The sequence below is a fragment of the Pongo pygmaeus genome, chromosome 23 (genome assembly GCF_028885625.2).
Source record: "Pongo pygmaeus isolate AG05252 chromosome 23, NHGRI_mPonPyg2-v2.0_pri, whole genome shotgun sequence".
In the NCBI taxonomy this organism is placed as follows: Eukaryota; Metazoa; Chordata; class Mammalia; order Primates; family Hominidae; genus Pongo; species Pongo pygmaeus.
In genome coordinates this window covers 28,126,548-28,150,332 of record NC_085931.1, presented here as the reverse complement: position 1 = coordinate 28,150,332, position 23,785 = coordinate 28,126,548, and the positions used below count along the sequence as shown (strand labels likewise).

The following is a 23,785-nucleotide window of genomic DNA, read 5'->3' as shown; positions in this document are numbered from 1 at the left end:
GCAGCGAGCCGAGATTGTGCCACTGCACTCCCGCCTGGCCAACAGAGTGAAACCCTGTCTCAAAAAAAAAAAAAGAAAAAGGCCCATCATGAAGAAATAAGGGAAAAGTCAATAAACTGAAAATCAAAAGTAAAAATGTCTCTTCCTCTTATGATTATTTTTTAATGAGGGTCTCACTCTGTCACCCAGGGGCTACGGTGCAGTGGCATAATCATAACTCACTACAGCCTGAAAATCCTGGGCTCGACAGATCCTCCCTCCTCAGCCTCTTGAGTTGCTGGGATTACAGGCATGAGCCACCGCACCACCACACCTGGCTTTTCCCCTTATTTTTTAACAGCTCAAAGTTAACAAAAGATTGAAGAACGTTCTTTGTTCCACATCTAGAGGACCTTTTCATCTCATCTAAGACGTTAGATCAAGTTTGTCTGATCACAACTTTGGCATAATATATTGTTTAGAAGCCAATTCAGATTTATTTATTGATTTATTTATTTACTTATTTTTATTTTTATTTTTTTTGAGACAGAGTCTCGCTCTGTCACCCAGCCTAGAGTGTAGTGGCGCGATCGCCACTCACTGCAAGCTCCGCCTCCTGGGTTCACACCATTCTCCTGCCTCAGCCGCCCGAGTAGCTGGGACTACGGGTGCCCACCACCACGCCTAGCTAATTTTTTTGTATTTTTAGTAGAGACGGGGTTTCACTGTGTTAGCCAGGATGTTCTCGATCTCCTGACCTCGTCATGATCTGCCCGCCTCGGCCTCCCAAAGTGCTGGGATTACAGGCATTTATTTATTTTTTATTTTTATTTACTTTTTTTGAGATGGAGTCTTGCTCTGTCACCCAGGCTGCAGTGCAGTGGCATGATCTCAGCTCACTGCAACCTCCGCCTCCCAAGTTCAAGCAATTCTCTTGCCTCAGCCTCCGGAGTAGCTAAGATTACAGGTATGCGCCACCATGCCCGGAGAACTTTTTTTTTTTAATTTTTAGTAAAGACGGGGGATTCACCATGTTGCTGGTCTCAAAGTCCTGACCTCAAATGATCTGCCTGCCTCGGCCTCCCAAAGTGCTGGGATTACAGGCGTGAGCCACTGCACCCGGCCAATTCAGATTAAATAGCTTTATGTCTTGCTGTCATGGCCTCCCTACCTTACAATGTATTTCTGTATTTAGGACATGTGACATTTTAATGAAGATTCACTGAACATTCTGTGCTGTTATGTAAGAAGTCTTAAAAGAAAGAACAGATTACTAAGCTTTTACTCCTGGGGACCAATTCACATAAAACAAAAATATAAAAATAGCAGCCTTTTTTTTTTTTTTTTTTTTTTTTTTAAGACAAGGTCTAACTGTTGCCCAGGCTGGAGGTCAGTGGCACAATCTTGGCTTACTGCAGCCTTGACTTCCCAGGCTCAAGTGATCCTCCTGCCTCAGCCTCCTGAGTAACTGGGACCACAGATTACTTCCAGTTAATTTTCATATTTTTTGTAGAGACGGGCTCTCACTCACCATGTTGCCCAGGCTGGTCTTGAGCTCCCGGACTTGGGCAATCTGCCTGTCTCGGCCTCCCAAAGTGCTGGGATTACAGGAGTGAGCCACCGCACCCGGTCAACGTTTTCTTTTGTTTTAGTCTCACTCTGTTGCCTAGGCTGGAGTGCAGCGGCACAATCTCAGCTCCTGGGTTCTGCAACCTGGGTTCAAGAGATTCTCCTGCCTCAGCCACCTGCGTAGTTGGGATTACAGGAACCCACCACCATGCCTGGCTAATCTTTCTATTTTTATTTTTTATTTTATTTATTTATTTATTTTTCCTGAGACAGAGTCTCTCTCTGTTCACCCAGGTTGGAGTGCAGTGGCGTGATCTTGGTTCACTGCAAACTCCGCCTCCTGGGTTCAAGCAATTCTCCTGCCTCAGCCTCCCGAGCTGCTGGGACTACAGGCATGCACCACCATGCCTGGCTAATTTTTGTATTTTTCATAGAGATGGGGTTTCACCATGTTGGCCAGGCTGGTCTCGAACTCTGGACTTCAGGTGATCCACCCACCTTGGCCTCCCAAAGTGTTGGGATTACAGGTGTGAGCCACCACGTCCGGCCTCAATTTTATATTTTTGAGACAGGGTTTTGCCATGTCACCGGGCTGGAGCCTCTTTTTTTTTTTTTGCAGATGGAGTCTCGCTCTGTCGCCCAGGCTGGAGTGCAGTGGCGCAATCTTGGCTCACTGCAACCTCTGCTTCCTGGGTTCACGCCATTCTCCTGCCTCAGCCTCCCGAGTAGCTGGGACTACAGGCGCCTGCCACCATGCCCAGCTAATTTTTTGTATTTTTTAGTAGAGACGGGGTTTCACCGTGTTAGCCAGGATGGTCTCGATCTCCTGACCTTGTGAGCCGCCCACCTCGGCCTCCCAAAGTGCTGGGATTACAGGCGTGAGCCACCACGCTCGGCCGAGCCTCTCTTAATAATTAGTGTCATAATGAAGAGCAGGCTTTCACTAAAAGAAAAAGAGCTGTTTTGGATAATATATGACTTACAACTTATCATATTAGAAGAATAATATCTACAAGTAGCCTCGGAACCATTCTAACAATCTAAATAGTTTTTAATACAAAATATTTGTGTTGCTGAGTTATCTGTCTCTTTGGCTTTACTGACATAAAATGCAAAGGAGTGATTTCGAGGGCTCAAAAATATAAAACTAGCTGGGATAAACCGTGAGTTTAAATACGCACAAAAAAGCAGAGAACTATGTCTTTTTTGTTTTTGTTTTTAAATAAATGAAGCCAGAGGGTTTGAGTAACTTGCCCAAGGTCCCTTAGCTTGCTATGACAAATTGGATAGCAACAACAGGTAACCCTTATATAATTCTTATCATATGCCCTTCTAAAGACTTCACTTAATCTATTTAAACCTCACAACAATGCTATGAGAGGATTATTATTACTTCCATTTCACAGACATGGAAACCAAAACAAGTAAAGAAGATAAGTAGTTTTCCCAAAGTAATAAAGCTGGGATTCAAGCCCAGGCAGTTTGCCTCCAGGGTCTGTATTTTTACCAACTATGCTGTCCTACCTCTTAGATGAAGTCCCTGATTGCCTTCTGGTGCTTTTCCGTCTGTAATACAGTACCTTTTGAGTTAATGGCCAGAAGTATTCATAGATAGAACATACTATACTTGGTGTTTTTTTTTCAAGCAAACACACAAAGACACATGCATTAAACTCTTCAATTAAAAAGGGAAGTAGAGAAGAAACATAAGTAGATAAAAGGAATATAACAAAATAAATGTAAAATAAAATACAAATATAACTTTTCTTTGGTGGTAGGAACTAAGTAAAAAACCAAGTCAAGGAATATATCAAAATAAAAATAAAATAAAATACAAACATTACTTTACTTTGGTGGTAGACGTAAGTAAAAATCAGGTTGACAATCGCTCAAAGACCTATTACAAAAACTGGCTGCATCATGATGTCTATATTGATTGTATTTTTTTGTTTCACTTTTTTTTTGGTGGGGGCAGGGGGTCACATCAATTACAAATTATTCTGCCACCTCAAGCAATATTTTACCTTCTGAGACATAGCTGCTGCTGAGCTGAGCTCCTATGAACTTAACTTTTCCATCTGAAGAAGCTTTGGCAAAATTCCAAAGCCCATCTACATTGGTAAATTTTTTAAGGACTCATTTCCCTTAAGATTTATGCCAACAAACCTCTATCATTACTTCTTAGACTTTATATATATATCTGTCAAGAAAAAGAGCTGTTTTGGATAATATATTAGTTACAGCTTATATTAGAATAACATCTGCAAGTAGTCTTAGAATGATTCTGACAATCTAAATCATTGCTAATATAAAATATTTGTATTGTTGGGAGTATCCATCTCTTTGGCTCCACTGACACAAAACACACAAAGGCTCCACTGACATTTTGTAACTTCGAGGGCTCAAAAATATAAAACTAGCAGCTAGTTTTATATTTTTGAGCCCTCGAAGTTACAAAATGGAAACAGATCACTGCTTTGGACCCTTATAACCAAATGCACCTCTCAGATCACTATTAACCTAAAATAAGAAAATGGAGAGTGTTGAAGAAATTAGAGAAGTAATTTTCTACCCAACATGATGAGGAAGATCCACAAAAAATACATTTCAGAGTATAACACAGTAAACATCCACACCCACATATACAGCAGGCAGATTTCCCAAAACAGTACTTACTCTTACTAAATTGATTTTAGCTGCAACCCACTTCATTAATTTCAGATCAGCCCTGTGTGTCACCTCCCACAATATGAAAACTATTCTAACAAATTAACCTAAAAGCTTCCAAGAGATAGTCTTTAAATATCCTAGATTAAACAAACAAAAACCTATTCTAAAATCAGAAGCTTCGTGTCAAAAGAAAATGACAAAGATTAATTTTATTCAAAATACTTAAATATTACAATAGACATTAGATGACATTCTCTCCAGTAATCTTTTATGGAATCTAAAAGTAAATCTTTCAGAAGAAGTATTTATCATGTGACGACAGAGAAAGTAAAATACAAGCCTTACCACAGTGGACTTGCTCTGCCCTTTCCAGGAGACAGACTTCCAACGTAGCAACACAAGCCCAGGAAATGAAAGAGAATGAGGAGGGAGGGAGCAAGGATGACTCAGGGAGAATTACAGCACATGAACCAGCCTGTGCCCTCACAGGGCTGCAGGGCAAATAAAAGTCAAAACTGAAACTAAGAGGGAATGGTGATCAGACTTAAGGAGGGAAAAAACCCACACTCTTCAGAGACGCATGTGAAAACCTGGCATTTGTAAAAATGTGACATTTTCACAAAACACTTTCACATCATTATTTTTGTGAGACAGAGAAGCTATTCTTCCCTTTTTGTAGTTGAAACTGAGGTTCAGAGAAGTTAAATGAATCCTTCCAAAACACAGGGCTAGTGTTCGGCAGAGCTGGGGCAAGAAACACATCTTGTGATTTCTAATCCTTTTCTCAGTTCATCATTCACTGAGTAAAAAGGCAGACTGAAAAAGAAAAACAAGGTAGAAAGAGAAAACAGCCTGGGCAAGGTGGCGCATGCCTGTAATCCCAGCACTTTGGGAGGCCAAGGGGGGAGGATTGCTTGAGGCCAGGAGTTTGAGACCAGCTTGGGCAACATAGTGAAACCTCTCTTTGCAAAAAATAAGCCAAGTGTGGTAGTGCATGCACACCTGTGGTCCCAGCTACTAGGGAGGCTGAGGTGGGAGGATTACTTGAGCCCAGGAAGTTGAGGCTGCAAATGAGCCATGATCATGTCACTGTACTCCAGCCAGGGCAACAAAGCAAGACCCTGTTTCTAAGGCCTAGCCATTTCTGTTAATGATTCAGAAAACAAAATATTATTTTTCTCCTTCAAATCTGTATGTCCAAAGCCTACCTGTTGCTAACCGACTATGTGCTATCACTCATTCATCCAACAGATTATGGCTGCTGGCACCACCTCCTCTGCTGCAGGTTTTCAAAAGTAGCTGCACTTTGAGAGGTAGGCAGTTTGTTTCACTTGATGTTGTGTTCAAGTGACTAATGACAAATACATTCCCCGTGGAAATCATACCACAGGCTTTATATAACAGACATGTGATATCATGTGGTCAAATGATTCTCTTCTGGAAGGGTTTTAAGAGCTGTCAATGTAATGTTCAGCACACAGTATCTTAAGGAGATTCATGTTGACAGCTTATGTGTCACAGGATACATTTTCACCAACTGGTATTTAAAAAAAAGCAATATTGGCCGGGCACGGTGGCTCACGCCTGTAATCCCAGCACTTTGGGAGGCTGAGGCGGGTGGATCACGAGGTCAGGAGATCAAGACCATCCTGGCTAACACAGTGAAACCCCGTCTCTACTAAAAATACAAAAAATCAGCCGGGTGTGGTGGCGGCCGTCTGTAGTCCCAGCTACTCGGGAGGCTGAGGCAGGAGAATGGCGTGAACCTGGGAGGCGGAGCTTGCAGTGAGCCAAGATAGTGCCACTGCATTCCAGCCTGGGCGACACAACGAGACTCCGTCTGAAAAAAAAAAAAAAAAATGCAGTATCTTGGTTTTTTGTTTGTTTGAGACAGAGTTTCACTCTTGTTGCCCAGGCTAGAGTGCAATGGCACGATCTCGGCTCACTGCAACCTCTGCCTCCCTGGTTTAAGCAATTCTCCTGCCTCAGCCTCCCAAGTAGCTGGTATTACAGGTGCCTGCCACCACACCCAGATAATTTTTTTTGATCAATCAAAACCTTTAATGCTCAGTTTTCACAAACACTATCAAGTCTATCAAATTTCCAGATTTACAGCAAAATGTACCCCCTAAAAAAGTGTACATTCTTCACTTTCTCCTATACTTTTTTTTTTTTGGCCTATCTTTCAAAACTGAGCACTGGGTATTTTTAACATAAGCCATGTCATATGTACAGTTTAACTATGTTTCAGGAATAAACAAAATCCATGATATTTTAGTAACTCATAGTGTATTTATAGAATGAAAAGTTCTCTGTCAAAATACACTTTTCACTGGGAAAAATAAATAAAATAGACAAATGGATCTACACAAAGTAAACATTAACTTTGGTAGATTTCAGTGTAGTTCATAACAAGCATATTTGCCCTTATTCCCCCAGAGCTGCTCAACTACCAAGAATTTTTAAAATATTTTAACTGAGATTTTATTATGTTGGCATTTGTTTCTCATTCCACATCATCTTCAGCCACACCCAGACAATTTTTGTATTTTTAGTATCGATGAGGTCTCACCATGTTGGCCAGGATGGTCTCAAACTCCTGACCTCAGGTGATCCGCCTGCCTTGGCCTCCTGAAGTGCTGGGATTACAGGCATAAGCCACTGCACCCGGCCTAATATCTTAGTTTTAAACACAAGCAAATGGAGAGCTTAGACCGAACAATGTGAAATACAGATTGGACATTCAAATTTAGAGATAAAATACATTTGAAATATGAATGAAGGCCAGGTGCAGTGGCTCATGCCTGTAATCCCAGCACTCTGGGAGGCCTAAGTGGGTGGATCACTTGAGGCCAGGAGTTTGAGACCAGCCTGCCAACATGGCGAAGCTCTATCTCTACGAAAAATACAAAAAGTAGCTGGTCATGGTGGCACACACCCGTAATCTCAGCTACTCAGGAGGCTGAGGCACAAGAATAGCTTGAACCTGGGGGGCGGAGGCTGCAGTGGGCTGCAATTGCGCACTGCACTCAAGCCAGGATGACAGAGCAAGACTGTTTCAAAAAAAAAAGAAGTATTAATGAACTAGTTATCCATGCAGTAGATCTTTTCTTTTGGCACAGATACTGGAGTTGAGTAATATACTTACTTTCTCTGTAACAAATTACAATCCCCAAACAAACCTTGATGTACTACATCATCATAAAACTGAAAGCTGAGAAGGGAGTGCATAATATTCCCTGCATTTTTCTTCCCTTGTTGTAAAGCACCATATGGGATAAGTGGCAGTTAACCTGGGATGTCTCCTGGCTATCACACAAACCATACACTACAATGGCCAAAGGTTTTAAAAAGTACTAAAGTAGGAAGACAACAATAACAATAAATTGTCACAATTCTTATTTTTAAGAACAGCTCAAAGAATATTTTTATCTTCCTAAGACAAATGCTCAGGATTTTATTCAGTAAGCATTTACCAAGCACGTAAACCTAGGATGTTTGATATTAGTATCCATAGTAATTAAATTTACATATTTTAAAAATTAACTCAAACCCTCAGACGCATAGTGGCTAAAAAACAATAATGAGTAGTATACTTTATGAAAAGTACTCTCTCTACAGAATCACTGACTGTTGGGCAAATTACAACAAATAAACTTAAAAACCATTTCTAGGCCCAAAGAAAGAAAGAAAGAAAGAAAAAAACCCTGGAGCAAGAATGGAAGTGAAAAGACTAAAGTAATAAACAGTGAGATTAAACCAAGGAGATGAGTGACGTCCGCATAAATGTCACTTCCTCGGTGCAGCCTCCCCGAGTAACATAAAAACTCTGATTCCCCACATCATGTGTGTCTCCCTGCGTTGCTGTCACAGCATGTAACACCATGTAGTATATGAAGGTACACTACGTATCTTCACTGTGGTCTCTCCATTAGAGTGTCATCCATCTCAGGTCAAGGACACGCTCTGCTGACAGCTCTCTACTGAGAACCCACAACAGGGCACAGTATGCAGCAGGTGCTCAATAAATGGCTGAACAATGAATGACTGCTTGGCACAAGAGAAGTTGAAATAAAAAGATAAACTAAGATATAGATACAAATGCTGGGATGTATATACTGATATTTTAAAGAATAAGAGGAGGGGCCAGGCAGTGGCTCATGCCTATAATCCCAGCACTTTGGGAGGCTAAGGCAGGCAGATCACAAGGTCAAGACCATCCTGGCCAACATGGTGAAACTCCGTCTCTACTAAAAATACAAAAATTAGCTGCGCATGGTTGTGCGTGCCTATAGTCCCAGCTACTCAGGAGGCTGAGGCATAAGAATTGCTTGAACCCAGGAGGCGGAGGTTGCAGTGAGCTGAGATCGGGCCACTGCATTCCAGCCTAGCGACAGAGCGAGACTCCATCTCAAAAAAAAAAAAAAAAAAAAAAGAATAAGAGGAGGGAGGGAGGGAGGGAGGGAAGGAGGGAAGGTTCAGTTCAGCTAAGTAAGACAAGACAAGAAATCCTAACCAGAAGCTATAATCAGGTCTCGAGCATAAACATTTATTTGGCAAGTATTTTCATTAATGTCATTTTTAATTTATATAGTTCATCCAAACTATTTAACTACTATTAAAAAAGAAACACGGCCGGGCGTGGTGGCTCACACCTCTAATCCTAGCATTTTGGGAGGCCAAGGCAGGAAGACTGCTTGAGCTCAGGAGTTTGAGACCAGCCTGGGCAACATAGAAAGACCCTGTCTCTTTTTATTTAAAAAGAAATAAATATTTTAAAAATAAAAATAAAAAAAGAAATAAGTACATTTCTAAGTATGATGTGGAAGGAAGCCCACATTGTACAATACCTCTACATTTAAAACTATCAAGTATTATTGCGAGAAATTAAAGATATCCTTTAATATCAAAGGGATATTTAACATTTGGGGCTGGATTATTTAAAAAGAAAAAAATCATAGATTTTAGGACAAAAAAACATTTTTAGAGACAAAGAACATAACTGTAATAACAAAACATTCAATTCACCAGGGGTCAATAATTACAACTTTTAGTCACCTACAATTGACAGAACTAAAGGGAAAATGGAAAATCTACCACCATAGTAGCAAATCGAACATGTCTCTCTTAGTAAATAATCAGACAAAATAATTGGAAATGACTGAAAGATTTAAAACACGTAATTATTAAGACTGATTAAATGTAAATGGACATGTACAGACTTCTGCACCAACAATTAGAGAATATATGTTCTGAAACATACATAAAAATATACGTGTGTATATATATACGTGTGTGTGTGTGTGTGTGTATGTATACATATATATTTTGTTGTTGTTGTTGTTGCTATGTTGCCCAGGCTGGAATGCAGTGGCGCCATCATGGCTCACTGCAACCTCCGCCTCCCGGGTTCAAGTGATTCTCCTGCCTCGGCCTCCTGAGTAGCTGGGATTACAGGCACATGCCACCAAGCCCAGTTAATTTTTTGTATTTTTTTGTACAGATGGGCTTTCGTCATGTTGACCAGGCTGGTCTTGAACTCCTGACCTCAGGTGATTCATCCACCTCAGCCTCCCAAAGCACTGGGATTACAGATGTGCACCACTGCACCCAGCCCTATATATATTTTTTTTTAATTGATCATGATAGTAGGCTATAACTCAAGTTTCAATGCCATGATGGTCGTGCTTTCTGATGAAACAGAATTAAATTAGTAATTGAAAACAAAATTTTTAAACCTGTAAATATTTGGAAATTTAAAAATACATTTCTAAGTAACTCAAGGGTCAAAGAACATATAAGGGAAATTTATAAACAACTGAACCAACTGAGTAATAATAATAATCACATATCAAAAAGTATGGGATAGAGCACGGCACAGTGGTGGGCACCTATAGTCCCAGCCTGTGCTCTTGGCTATTCAGGACCTGAGGCAGGATCACTTGAGCCCAGGAGTTTGAGACCGAAGCCTGCCATGATAGTGCCAGCAATTAGACACTGCACTCCAGCCCGGGTAACACAGCAAGAACCCATCTCTTAAGAAAAACAACAACAACAAACCTAATTTTTTTTCAAGAAAATATTTTTAATATGTAACAGCTCATACCCAGCCACCTTGCTGAATGATGTACTCTGCTGAATAGTCCTCCAGATATGTCACGCCAAACTGCAGCAGTGCACTCAAAGGTTCTTGACCACGTCTTGTCAATTCCAAAAGCATTTGTCGTAGCAAAACCAGAGGCACCAAAATCTTCAATGCAAAGATGAGAGAATAAAAAACCACACTGAAATTCTTATAATGTGTTTTATATGTTCAACTACTAGAAAATTATATTTAAATGCATCATTAAGGTATTTTATTTTCATTATATAAAGGAAATAAAACAGTAACTTCTATTAGGATTTTTCTGAATACTCCATGTAGGTTTTATACAAGAGGGAGGCAGAAATAGTTATTGAAAATAATTAGGCATGTGTGTGCATGTATGTGTGTGACAGAAATAACATATACAGAAGGAAATTCACTGATGCATTATTAATTAATTTCTTTTTCCTTTTCTTTTTTTTTTTGAGATGGAGTCTCGTTCTTTCGTCCAGGCAGTGGCACAGTCTTGGCTCACTGCAGCCTCCGCCTCCCAGGTTCAAGCGATTCTCTGCTCAGCCTCCTGAGTAGCTGGGATTACAAGTGTACGCCATGACGCCTGGCTAATTTTTTGTATTTTTAGTAGAGATGGGGTTTCACCATGTTGGCCAGGCTGGTCTCAAACTCCTGGCCTCAAGTGATCTGTCCACCTCGGCCTCCCAAAGTGCTGGGATTATAGGCGTGTGCCACCATGCCCAGCCTGAAGCATTATTTATAATAGCAGAAAACTAGAATTACAACAGAAACTAACTAGAGTCCCTGTCTTCCTTTAAAAAAAAAATGCATATTGAAAAAAACTAAGTATTCAGGTAGCCATCTGCATGCAGTCTCTTTTGTCTAAAACATCAAGAGGTCCATATGCCTGCAAAAGGAATGCAAAAGGAAATGAAACCAATTCCAGTTCCTTGTTAGTAGACTGCCAAGGAAATAACTGAGGGATGACAAAATACTTCTGCAGGAGGACAAACAAAAAACAATGAGTTTATATTTCAAACTAATATTCCTTGGCTTCTAAAGAAAGGAAGAGAAAGCAGCCCTGGGGGAATCTCTATCAAAATCTGAAAGGAAGAATGCAATGAACACACAATATCTTTACTTCTTGACATTCTAAAGGCATTCCAGCCCAAAATATATTGAAAACTCCTTAACACTGATGGAGTAGTATAGGGCTATAAAGAAGAATACATTAGGCATTTCCACAATAAGAAAATTTATACTATTAAACAAACAAACAAAAAACTGTTTATATTTTGCCTTGGGTAGGAGCAGGTAAGGAGTGGCTTATGAACCAGTGGTGCTAACCTGTATATCAACTTAAAGGCCCGGGATGTCCTGGACTTCAAAACATTCTAATTTCCCATAATAATCCACAATAATATAACATTTTAAAGTTATTCATGTTTAAGCTCTATTACCTCTTGGGGAAATGAGTTGTAAATATTTTATGCTTGTTATATAAAATACCACTTAGTTTTATTTGTTCCAAATTTAACTCTTTCATATATCGAAAAGCAGACACCCTAGTTTTACTATGTAAGAATCTAGTGATAATTCTGCAGTTCTCTTTCACTCCTGAAAGAGGAGTGAAAAGCCTCATTCACTAGACTTCCAGTCTGAAATCCACTATTCTCTTATTCTGTTTTTCGTATGGCCATTGCTCCATTGCAATGCAAAGTGATCCATTTGATCACTTAAGTTCCCTTTTCTGGATCTTCCCTATTCCAGTATCTTTCTTGAAACGCAGTAACCACAGTGCAGAAACGTCATTTTTCAGGATGGACATTTTCTATGCGGTTGGTAATACGCTTCTTGGTGGTACATGCTATGTCAGATGATTCGTTTTTTTCCCTTCATTCCTCATACAGTTACTAAATGACTATCATATACCAGGCTTACCTATTTGGCATGCTATCTTCAGGGACCTGTATGATGACGTCCAAGGCCACTGTACCGTTTAGATTGTCTTTAAGCAGCTAAATCCTAAGAGGATTTACACATAATCCTACACACAAAGCTCCATGAGTTAATTCTACAACTGACCTCCATCAACTTGACATTTTACTATCCACAAGAATTTTACATAATCTGCACAACTGATTTTTTTTGGACTCTCATCTCCCACATTATTTTTTTAAATGTTAAAACAAAACTAGATCCCCAGGCATCCACTCCTAGAAGAACCCACGACTCACACGTCTAGGTCTAAAAAGTCAGCAAATAGTTTTATGTTTGATTCTTTCTCAAAAGTCATTTCCTTACTGGATAACAGTAATCCCCACATCATATATAATTTTTTTTTCTTCAATTGTTTTTGCAATGAAATGCTAAAGTATTTTTGACCATCAAAACAGATTACCTCCACTGGCTTACGTTTATCCACACACTTATTTAATCTCCTGACATCTCTTCATACACTATGTGGTCTCTTTGTTTAACAGGTTAGACCTACTTAAATTTAGGGACATTATTCTTTTATTAAATAATATATGAGCTTGCTTGGTGCAGAAATGAAGCATACTAATTTATAGTTCTGACAGTCCCTTTCATTACAATGAATATTTATGATAACAGTGACATATTTTGCTCTACCAATCTATTTAACCCTTCTGTGACTTAACAGTCCTAATAAAAATCATATTCTACAAATTTTATCTGTACCGAATTCATTGATTAGGTTTGTCTTTGACTTGTGTGCTTCAAAATACAATGTAAGAGACAACCAGATATTTTATGTCACCCAGTGTGATGCAATAGGAAATAGATAAAACTACCCATTAGGTATTCTTGCCAAAAAGACTGAACCTGAATCTGATCAGGAAGTGTCAGACACAGAAGAACATGTTAAGTGACATCTCAGCGATATAGTCAATAAAACCCAGAAATTAGAACATTTTACAGGAAAAATAACTTGTAACTGAATTAAAGAGAGGAAAAAAGAGGGAGGATAAGTCTACATATTAAAAGAGACTTCAGTCACATATTATATTACTCCATTTATTTGAAATGTCCAGAAAAGACAAATTCATTAAGACAGAAAGTAAAGTCATTGTTGTCGGGGGCTGGGAGGAGCAGGAAAGAAAATGGGGAGTAATTACTAACAGGTGGAGTGACTACTAATAGGTATGGGCTTTCTTTTCTTTTTTTTCTGAGACAGTCTGGCTCTGTTGCCCAGGCTGGAATACAGTGGCATGATCTCGGCTCACTGCAACCTCCACCTCCCAGGCTCAAGCCATCCTCTCACCTCAGCCTCCCAGATAGCTCGGAATACAGGTGCGCACCACCATGTATGGCTTTATTTTTTTTTTTTTAGAGACAGGGTCTTGCTATGTTGCCCAGGCTGGTCTCAAACTCCTGGGCATAAGCGATCCTCCTGCCTTGGCCTCCTAAAGTGCTGGGATTACAGGTGTGAGCTACTGTACTGCATCCAGCCCTTTATAAAATATATTTCAGGCCAGGTAGGGTGGCTCATGCCTGTAATCCCATCACTTTGGGAGGCCAAGGGAGGCAGATCACCTGAGGTCAGGAGTTTGAGACCAGCCTGGCCAACATGGCAAAACCCTGTCTCTACTAAAAGTACAAAAATTAGCTGGGCATAGTGGTGGGCACCTGCAAGCCCAGCTACTTGGGAGGTTGAGGCAGGAGAATTGCTTGAACCCGGGAGGGAAAGGCTGCAGTGAGTGAGCCGAGATTGCACCACTGCACTCCAGGCCTGGGCAACAAAGCGAGACTCCAACTTGGAGGAAAAAAAAAAAAAGGCCAGGCACAGTGGCTCACACTTGTAATCCCAGCAATTTGGGAGGTTGAGGTGAGCAGCGATCACGAGGTCAGGGTTGGAGACCAGCCTGGCCAACACAGTGAAACCCCATCTCTACTAAGAATACAAAAATTAGCTGGGCAAGGTGGCGGGTGCCTATAATCCCAGCTACTTGGGAGAATCACTTGAACCTGGGAGGCAGAGGTTGCAGTGAGCCAAGATCAAGCCACTGCACTCCAGCCTGGGCGACAGAGTTAGACTCTGTCTCAAAATAAATAAATAAATAAAATAAGTCTATTTCAAATGTCTGTATCAGAGAGAATATTTTCTCTTATTCCAAAAAAACAAACGAGGCAAATAGATATCTTAACAAATTATGTACCAATAGGTAACATACAAATATTCTATTAATAGTGACTATTTGAGAATAAGGTCCCATGTGTTAAAGCTAATATAATAGCTGCTGTTTACTGAGCTTTACTATGATGCCTGATAATATGCTTAATAAGTACTGAACACGTATTATCTCATTTAATTCTAATAAAACTTATGAGGCTAGTATTATTGTTTCCCATTTCACAAATGAGAAAACTAAGATTCAGAGAGCTTCCTATAACAAACCTGCACATACACGTCCCCTGAATCTAAAATAAAAGTTGAAATTTTTTTTTTTTTGAGATGGAGTTTCACTCTTGTTGCCCAGGCTGGAATGCAATGGTGAAATCTTGGCTCACCGCAACCTCCGACTCCTGGGTTTAAGCAATTCTCCTGCCTCAGCCTCCTGAGTAGCTGAGAATACAGGCATGCGCCACCATGCCCCGCTAATTTTGTATTTTTAGTAGAGACGGGATTTCTCCACGTTGGTCAGGCTGGTTGCAAACTCCCAACCTCAGGTGATCCACCCACCTCGGCCTCCCAAAGTGCTGGGATTACAGGCATGAGCCCCTGCACCCGGCCGAAATTTTTTTTTTTTTTTTTTTAAAAGAGAACCCGCCCACAGACATATATCCAGTCCATGGCAAAGCTAAACTCTGAAACAAGTTTGGTTATGTACCTAATATACATCAATTAGGTACATAAGGTCACATGTCTGACTCATGACAAACAATTCCAAATAGAGGTAGGTGTCTGTGAAAGTACCTGTCCTGAATTTTCTCATCTCCAGCACTGTGTCCCTCAGGGCTGCCCTTCTTTCTCATACTGCACTGAGCCACCCTATACTGCATCCCCCTACACCCTGCCTTCTCAAGGTGCTAAGTAGATAATACAGTCTAAGATAGTAGATAAGCAATATGTACAGTGGAAAAAACAGAAGCTAGAATCAGATCTTAGTTCTAGTGTTGGTTCCAATATTGACTGGTCAAGGGATTCTAGGCAAGTCATTTAACTTTTCTTTCTGGTTACCTACCTAACTAGCTAAGTAATAAACAAGACCTAATAAAATCCATTCTGTCTTCTGCAAAGGACAGTTGGGATGCTCAAATGGTATGTGACACAAGACACTGTGTAAGTTATAAAACATAAATGGTATTATTCATCTAAGAGAACGGGAAGAGGCTACCTCCCAAGTGAAGTCTTTATTCTTTTTCCCCAAGACACACTCACATGTTAATAGATATATAACCATCTGGAGATAAATGTCATGTCTAACACAGAGAAATGAAGAAATGATGGGAAAATTGGGACAGAAAGGAAGGGGCCACACTATAGGACACATAATTTTGAGCCAAGCAGGACCTTGCAGCATTATTCAAAAAACCAGTTTAACCAAAAATATCCACTTAACATAGATTTGTGCATTAAAGAATGAGCTCTAACAGTTTTCTGCTGCATGATGCTAGCAATTCCTCCTATGTCTTATCATTAACACACTAAAATCTTTTAAGAGAAAAGATCATTGTGATGATACCTTATTCCAGCCGCTGGCATGAACTGTGGTCTCCAGTGTACATTCCCGAAATGCCTGATATGTCACTGGCCTGTAGAGATTTTTTTAAAAGTCTGTGTCACAAAGAAGGAAAATTCTATATTTCCAGATGAATACATATACAGTCACTACTCTGTTGAACTTTTTGCTAAACTGACAAGGATTATTCAACATACTGTTTTGTACAAGACGTGGCTTTTCACACCGGTATGCACTTTTTTCAAGCATTCTATAAGCTGTGATGCATGCTTGGGAAATAGTTAATAACATAGCAAGATAAATGTATATTCTAGTAATTTTTTTGTAACTGCTTGGAACTTACAGAATAGGATTTTTATGCTACAAAGAAATACCTGAATTATTAATACAGGATAAAATAATAAATAAAAATGATCTCATTAGCACAATGAAAACCAGAATTTTAACTTTTTTTAAAGGCAAAAAATCTAAAATATTTTAAAACTAAAGAGACATGTCACTGGAAGACTTTTCATATTGAGGAGACGAGTTGAAATAAATATCGCAATAAATTGAATCCATTTTTTAAATTTTTAATTAAAAAATTTTTTTTTGGCCAGGCGCGGTGGCTCATGCCTGTAATCCCAGCATTTGAGAGGCCGAGGCGGGTGGATCACGAAGTCAGGAGATCAAGACCATCCTGGCCAACATGGTGAAACCCTGTCTCTACTGAAATACAAAAAATTAGCTAGGCGTGGTAGTGTGTGCCTGTAGTACCAGCTACTCGTGAGGCTAAGGCAGGGGAATCGCTTGAACCAGGGAGGCAGAGATTGCAGTGAGCCGAGATCGCACCACTGCACTCCGGTGTTGGGAGTTTACAAGAAACAAAGGCTCAGGGAAGGCTGAAGGTTACCACGCTAGATTTAACTATTGGCATGAATATTTTGGTCTTTCCTCCTTCCTGAGTATCCAGGAAAGTACATTTTCCAGCCCCTTGCAGTTAAGCAGGGCCATGTGGTTAGCCCAGCCAATGAAATGTGGGTGGAAGTGATGGGTGCCACTTCCTGGCTGAAGCAGGAAGAGACTTTCTGTAATTATCCAGTCTCTTTCTCTTTCTTGCCCTGGTGGTGGTAGACGAGGCTGTGTTGAGGTCCTGGAACTATAAGTTCCAAGTGGTTCCTCGCATTGCTACGTGGCCACACCTGTAGCAGATTTGCATGACGCCAAAGGAACTTTTCTCTTGTGAAGTCACTGAGATTGAGGGATTGCAGCAAACCTCAGCCTACCTCAATTAATACATCCTACAGCTGGGAAGTGGTGTGGCTGGGATTTGAACTCAGATCTCTCTGACCACAGACTGAAAACAGAATCAGGGAAGATGGTTGTAGATTCAGGGACACACATTTTCCCCACCCCCTGCATTTTAACATTTTGAAATCAGGTTTCATCTGATAATCAATGGCACCTCACCACAGTTGTTGGCCTGTTGGTCGTTAAGATTCTGACACATGCCATGACAATGTCTCAATGTCACCTGTGGCTAATGAGCATTAGAAACGTGGCCAGTGTGCTCAAAGTATAATATACACACTAGATTTCAATGAGGAAGAAAAAACAATCCAAAATAGCTCAATAATTTTTTGTACTGAATACGTGCTGAAATATTTGCACTGGTGACAGTGCAAGACTCCATCTCAAAAAAAATTTTTTTTGTTTTGAAATGGAGTCACCTACGTTGCCCAGGATGGTCTCAAACTCCTTGGGCCCAACTGATGCCTCCTACCTCAGCCTCAGTGCTAGCTGGGATTACAGGCCTGTCCCACCACCCCCAGCTGGAGTCCTATTTTTAACTTGGAGTGTTATGATACAAGGGTAGAGAGATAAGCCTTTCTGATTATTTCTATGTAAGTCCTAGTCATACCAAAAACTCGAATCATTGATAACACTCACTCATTTGTTGAGTGACTTCAAGTACTTTATTTAAAGCACGGTTTCATGTGTAAATTTTAAAAACAAAAGACTTGGGACCAAGTAACATATGAAGGCATCAACTGCTCAGATAATAGATTTAAAATTAATTAAAATCTATTAATTAAAAATTAATAGATTAAAAATTTACCTTCCCTCCTTTTGGGCAAAGTATTAACAAACATGTAAGAAAGAATGGGCTGGGTGCAGTGGCTCACGCCTGTAATCCAAACACTTTGGGAGGCCAAGGCGGGTGGATCACTTGAGGTCAGGAATTCAAGACCAGCCTGACCAACATGGCAAAACCTGTCTCTACTAAAAATACAAAAATTAGAAAAAAAAATACAAAAATTAGCCTGGTGTGGTGGCACACGCCTGTAATCCCAGCTGCTCAGGAGGCTGAGGCAGGAGAATGACTTGATCCCAGGAGGTGGAGGTTGCAGTTGAGCCGAGACTGCGCCACTGCACTTCAGCCTGGGCAACAAGAGCGAAACCCCATCTCAAATTAAAAAAAAAAAAAAAAAAAGAAGAGAAGGAGTCTTGCTTTTGCAGGGTTTTAAAATCCCATCCCAGCCAGGTGCTGTGGCTCACGCCTGTAATCCCAGCACTTTGGGAGGTTGAGGTGGGTGGGTCACCTGAGGTCAGGAGTTCAAGACCAGCCTGGCTAACCCGGTGAAACCATGTCTCTACTAAAAATACAAAAATTAGCTGGGCGTGTTGGCGCATGCCTGTAATCCCAGCTACTCAGGAGGAGGTGGAGGTTGTAGTGAGCCGAGATCGCACCACGGCACTCCAGCCTGGGTGACAGAGCAAGACTCTGTCTCCCAAAAAAAAAAAAAAAAAAACAGCAAACACTAAATAAATAAATAAACTACCCCAAAGGCATTTTTCTGCTCTGTCCACTGTGACCTATGACTTCCTTAGTTTAAGAATATTTAAGATTGATAATAGCTACCACTTACTGGTAGCTTATTATGTTAGGTTTTAATATTTTATATATTTATATTTTATATTACATATTATCATATCACATATTTGGAAACCAAAGCTCAGAAAAGCTAAGAAATTATCCCAAACCCACATAGCCGGAAAGCAGCAAGGCAGGAATTCACTCAGTTAGATCTGGTATCAAAGGCCATTATACTACTCCCATCTCAAGTGAAGATTCTGACACATGCCAAGACAATGTCTCGATGTCACCTGTGGCTAATGAGCATTAGAAACGTGGCCAGTGTGCTCAAAGTATAATATACACACTAGATTTCAATGAGGAAGAAAAAACAATCCAAAATAGCTCAATAACTTTTTGTACTGAATACATGTTGAAATATTTTAGATGTACTGGACTAAATAAAATATTAAAAATTTTAAATTTCATTTTACTTTTTTACATGGCTGCTAGTTTTTAATTACATATTAAAACTACATTATATGTGACTTGCATTGAATAGCACTGGTCTAGATATTTCAGAAAAGAATCCTGATGACACAGGCATCATCCTTTCACCTAAGTCTGTATCAAATCAATACTAAAGTGATGCTGAAAGGAAATGAGATACTAGAGATGGCCTCTGTAATGATGAAATGTAAACAGCATATACTATCTTCCTGCCATCACCTTCCCATTAAAGTGAGCCTAGTACTTTTCAGATGCCTTGGGCTAAGTAGCAGATTCGTGTAAACCTTGAACTTCAGCAGATACTACACAGTCTACCTACCTATATTCTCCCTGAAGCTTTACTTGCGTATATCAGTCCCCTCACTTCCTTTCCTGAACTGTCTGGTGCTGCTGGGGGTCACAGTAGTCCTTACTGATTGTCTACCAGGCTAAAGTATTTTAGCATCGTTCTGAATGAAACACGATTTGAAACATCATATACACAGACATACATGCACAAAAAATGCAGCAGATTAAAACATTCAAAGGAAATCAAATACATAGAAAAGTAAGTAGCTAAATAACCAATCCTACCTAGTGAGCTATTAGAATAGAGCAAAGAAGAAAAGAGCAGGGCAGGATACCTTTTTGAAACAGCTGTTGTTCTTCTGTAAGAAGGGTTCAGCAATAACTTCCTACATTAACAAAACCTTTTGGAGGAATCAGTGGTATTTTCTACCTTACAATACTGCCTTCAATACTTCTAGTTTATGTAGTTTATCATCCATTAATTATTTTCAAGGTACTAGTAACAGAGCTTAAAACTTCTAAAAACAGATTTCTGAAAAAAGAAAGAGACCTGACTTTGATACATAACCAATTTCAAAAATAATTCTATCAAGATTTGGGAAAAAAATAAACATTTGTCCAAGCCAATTCTCCTTTAAATAGAATTTGCTGTGAGAAGACATCAATTTTTCCTATAGATCATAAGAAGGACTTCAGAAACAATACTTTTAAAAAGTTACATAACACTGTTTTCGAAGAGCTTATACTACACCATAAAGTTAAAATTAACACGTGGAGAATTGAAATATTAAGGGTGACATGGTTTGCTCCAAGCCAAAGTCTGTATCAAACTTGGAAAAAGATTCTTTTTTCTGTTTTTGAGACAGAGTGTCACCCAGGCTGGAGTGCAGTGGCGCAGTCTCGGCTCACTGCAAGCTCCGCCTCCTGGGTTCACGCCATTCTTCTGCCTCAGCCTCCTGAGTGGCTGGGACTACAGGCACCCGCTACCACGCTGGGCTAATTTTTTGTATTTTTAGTAGAGACGGGGTTTCACCGTGTTAGCCAGGATGGTCTCAATCTCCTGACCTCGTGATCCGCCCGCCTCGGCCTCCCAAAGTGCTGGGATTACAGGCGTGAGCCACCGCGCCCGGCCAGGAAAAAGATTCTTTTAAAAGACTGCACCTTTCACTTCATTATTTTACTCCTAGTCCAGATAACTTTTACATTTTTGTGGAGAGAGGAGCGAAGCAGCAAATTTCTTTCTTCAAGTCTTACATGTAACCTCAGAATATAAAATATATGAAAGCACACGTGCTCTGGTTTGAGTGGGAAAATAAATAAATAAGGCTAGTACAATGGCTCACACCTGTAATCTTAGCACTTTGGGGAGGCTGAGGTGGGAGAGTTGCTTGAGGCCAGGAGTTATAAGACTAGTCTGGGTAACATAGTGAGACCCTGTCTCTACAAAAAATTTAAAATAAATAAATACATAAATAAAAAAGAAAGAAGAGTGGAGAGGCCCTAATGAGCTTAACCCACTTACTATCCCTCACTTCTTCAGGACCCCCGCAGCACCTCAATGCCTAAGGCTCCATAGAACACTTTTTGAAAACAACTGCTGTAAATCCAAATTTCCTGTGTAAGTTTTATTTCCCAACACCCATATACTTCTCTCCACATTTATATTTAAATTTTACTATACATTAGGTTAAGAAAATCCACATACGACTTTTTTAATTTTTATTTTTAGAGACAAGGTCTTGCTCTGTTGCCCAGGCTGGAGTGCCACAGTGGTGTGATCATAGCTTACTGCAGCCTCAAACTATTGGGCTCAAGTGATCCTCCCACCTCAGCCTCCCAAGTGGCTGGGACTACAGGAACATGCCACCACACTGGCTAATTTTCTAAACATTTTTTTTGTAGAGACAGGGTCTGGCTATGTTGCCCAGGCTGGTCTTTAACTCCTGGCCTCAAGCAATCCTCCTGCCTGGACCTCCCAAAGTACTGAGATTACCAAATACAATTTCACTTCACTGTTTAAGCATAATTAGTATTTTTACATTTGCTCATTTCACAATACTATGCAACAAAAAATCAAATTCTCCTAAAACCCAAATTACTTTCTTCTAACAAATGGTAATCGATATATACTTTGCTTACACGAAAATAAAAAAAGAAATTTTTTTTTTTTTTTTTCAGATGGAGTCTCCCTCTGTCATCTAGGCTGGAGTGCAGTGGCATGATCTCAGCTCACTGCAACCTCCGCCTCCTGGGTTCAAGCGATACTCTTGCCTCAGCCTCCTGAGTAGCTGGGATTATAGGCACCTGCCACCATGCTCAGCTAATTTTTGTATTTTTACTAGAGATGGGGTTTCACCATGTTAGCCAGGCTGGTCTCCAACTCCTGACCTCCAGTGATACCTCCACCTCGGCCTCCCAAAGTGCTGGGACTACAGGCTGACTTTTTAATATTTATAATAAATGATTTGGTTCTATTTTAATACTTTCCTTATTACTAGCTTCTTGCCTTTAGCTTTAATATGGTCAGAACCATAGCTAGGAGAGAAGTTCTTTCTATAAGAATGTAGAAGCAGTTCCATTGGCAGATGTGCAACCCTAAAGTTGAGCAACTTCTGGGATATAGATATAATGGTTTTTTGGGTTTTTTTTTTTTTTTTTTTTGAGATGGAGTCTCGCTATGTCACCCAGGCTGCAGTGCAGTGGCAGGATCTCGGCTCACTGCAACCTCTGCCTCCCGGGTTCAAGAGATTCTCCTCCCTTAGTCTCTCGAGTAGCTGGGACTAGAGGCGTGCGCCACCACGCCTGGCTAAGTTTTATATTTTTAGTAGAAAGGAGGTTTTACCATATTGGCCAGGCTGGTCTTGAACTCCTGACCTCGTAATCCGCCCACCTTGGCCTCCCAAAGTGCTGGGATTACAGGCGTGAGCCACCGTGCCCGGTCAATACAATGTTAAATACAGAATTCTAAAATACAGATATAATGTTAATCCCACATTACAACGCACAAAACGCTAGCCATTATATTCATGTCGCCACTAGAGGAAATGGCAGTAAAAAGTGGTCGGGGGAAGTGAAATAGCTTGCATTTACAACCTGGTAAAAGCATTCGTTGAAACCTGACAGCTCAACATATAAATACAAATTAACAAATCTATGTTGGAATAGCTAAATCACTCCTTTAAAGCAAAACTGTCATTCAAAACACAGAGATGCTTTGGGAAAGCAAATGAAGAAAATGTAAAGAAAAGTGAGAAAAGAAGTGACACTGTTCACCTAAAACACAGCCCTACCCAGTCCAGTGCTGCATGAGAGATCCAGAGACTACTTAAAGAAGCACATCCCACTCAGCAGTGTAACTCACTGGCTCAGGAGCATTTGCAATGCTTTATGGAGAGGCTCTTTCAGTTCCTGAGACACTTTTTCTCCAAGATGGGCCAAGCAGTCTTCCATTGAGCTTTCTGGATTGGCAGGGCTGAACACTGGAGAAGTGTGACGGTCAAAGCCTGTGCTGGTGAAGGCTGAAGACAGGACAAAAGAAAAACCTAATATAATAAACAATATCTATAAAATTAGCTGGGTGTGGTGGCACATGCCTGTAATCCCAGCTACTCAGGAGGCTGAGGCAGGAGAATCACTTGAACCCAGGAGGCAGAGGTTGTGGTGAGCCGAGATCACGCCATTGCACTCCAGCCTGGGCAACAAGAGGGAAACTCCGTCTCAAAAAAAAAAGACAATAATATCAAAAGTTGTGCAATAAAAGGCCACAGGATTAAGACACCCACTATTAGGAACAAACTAATCATTACAAGCCACTTAAAAAGGTCAGATAATCATTGTGGACATTAATCTTTGTTGGCACATAAACACTGATAGGTCATAAATTTAGAGGTTCTTTTAGGTTTTAATGAAAAAGCTTAGATTTAAGAGAAAAGAAACAACTAAACTGACATGTTACAATAAGTTAATCAATTTAGTTTATGATTACTGACCAACAAGTATAATAATGATAAATGAGAAGCAATTCCTGGCTCTATTATCCTTCTCTTAAAATTTTGTTTTTAAGATTTTGTTTTACATTTATAAAAGTGGCACTTATATCAGATTCTAATCATCCTCAGAGGATGAGTCCCT

At 40.2% G+C, this 23,785-nt stretch overlaps 1 protein-coding gene across 1 annotated transcript in view; it reads right to left on the bottom strand.

The window, feature by feature from the left end:
- Positions 1-23,785, bottom strand: part of BCL2L13 (BCL2 like 13) — a 79,043-nt gene that overhangs the window by 17,504 nt on the left and 37,754 nt on the right. Inside the window, 3 exon segments of the mRNA XM_054469447.2 lie at positions 10,325-10,468; positions 16,024-16,093; positions 23,016-23,172. Of these exon segments, the coding sequence (XP_054325422.1) occupies positions 10,325-10,468; positions 16,024-16,093; positions 23,016-23,172 (371 nt within the window).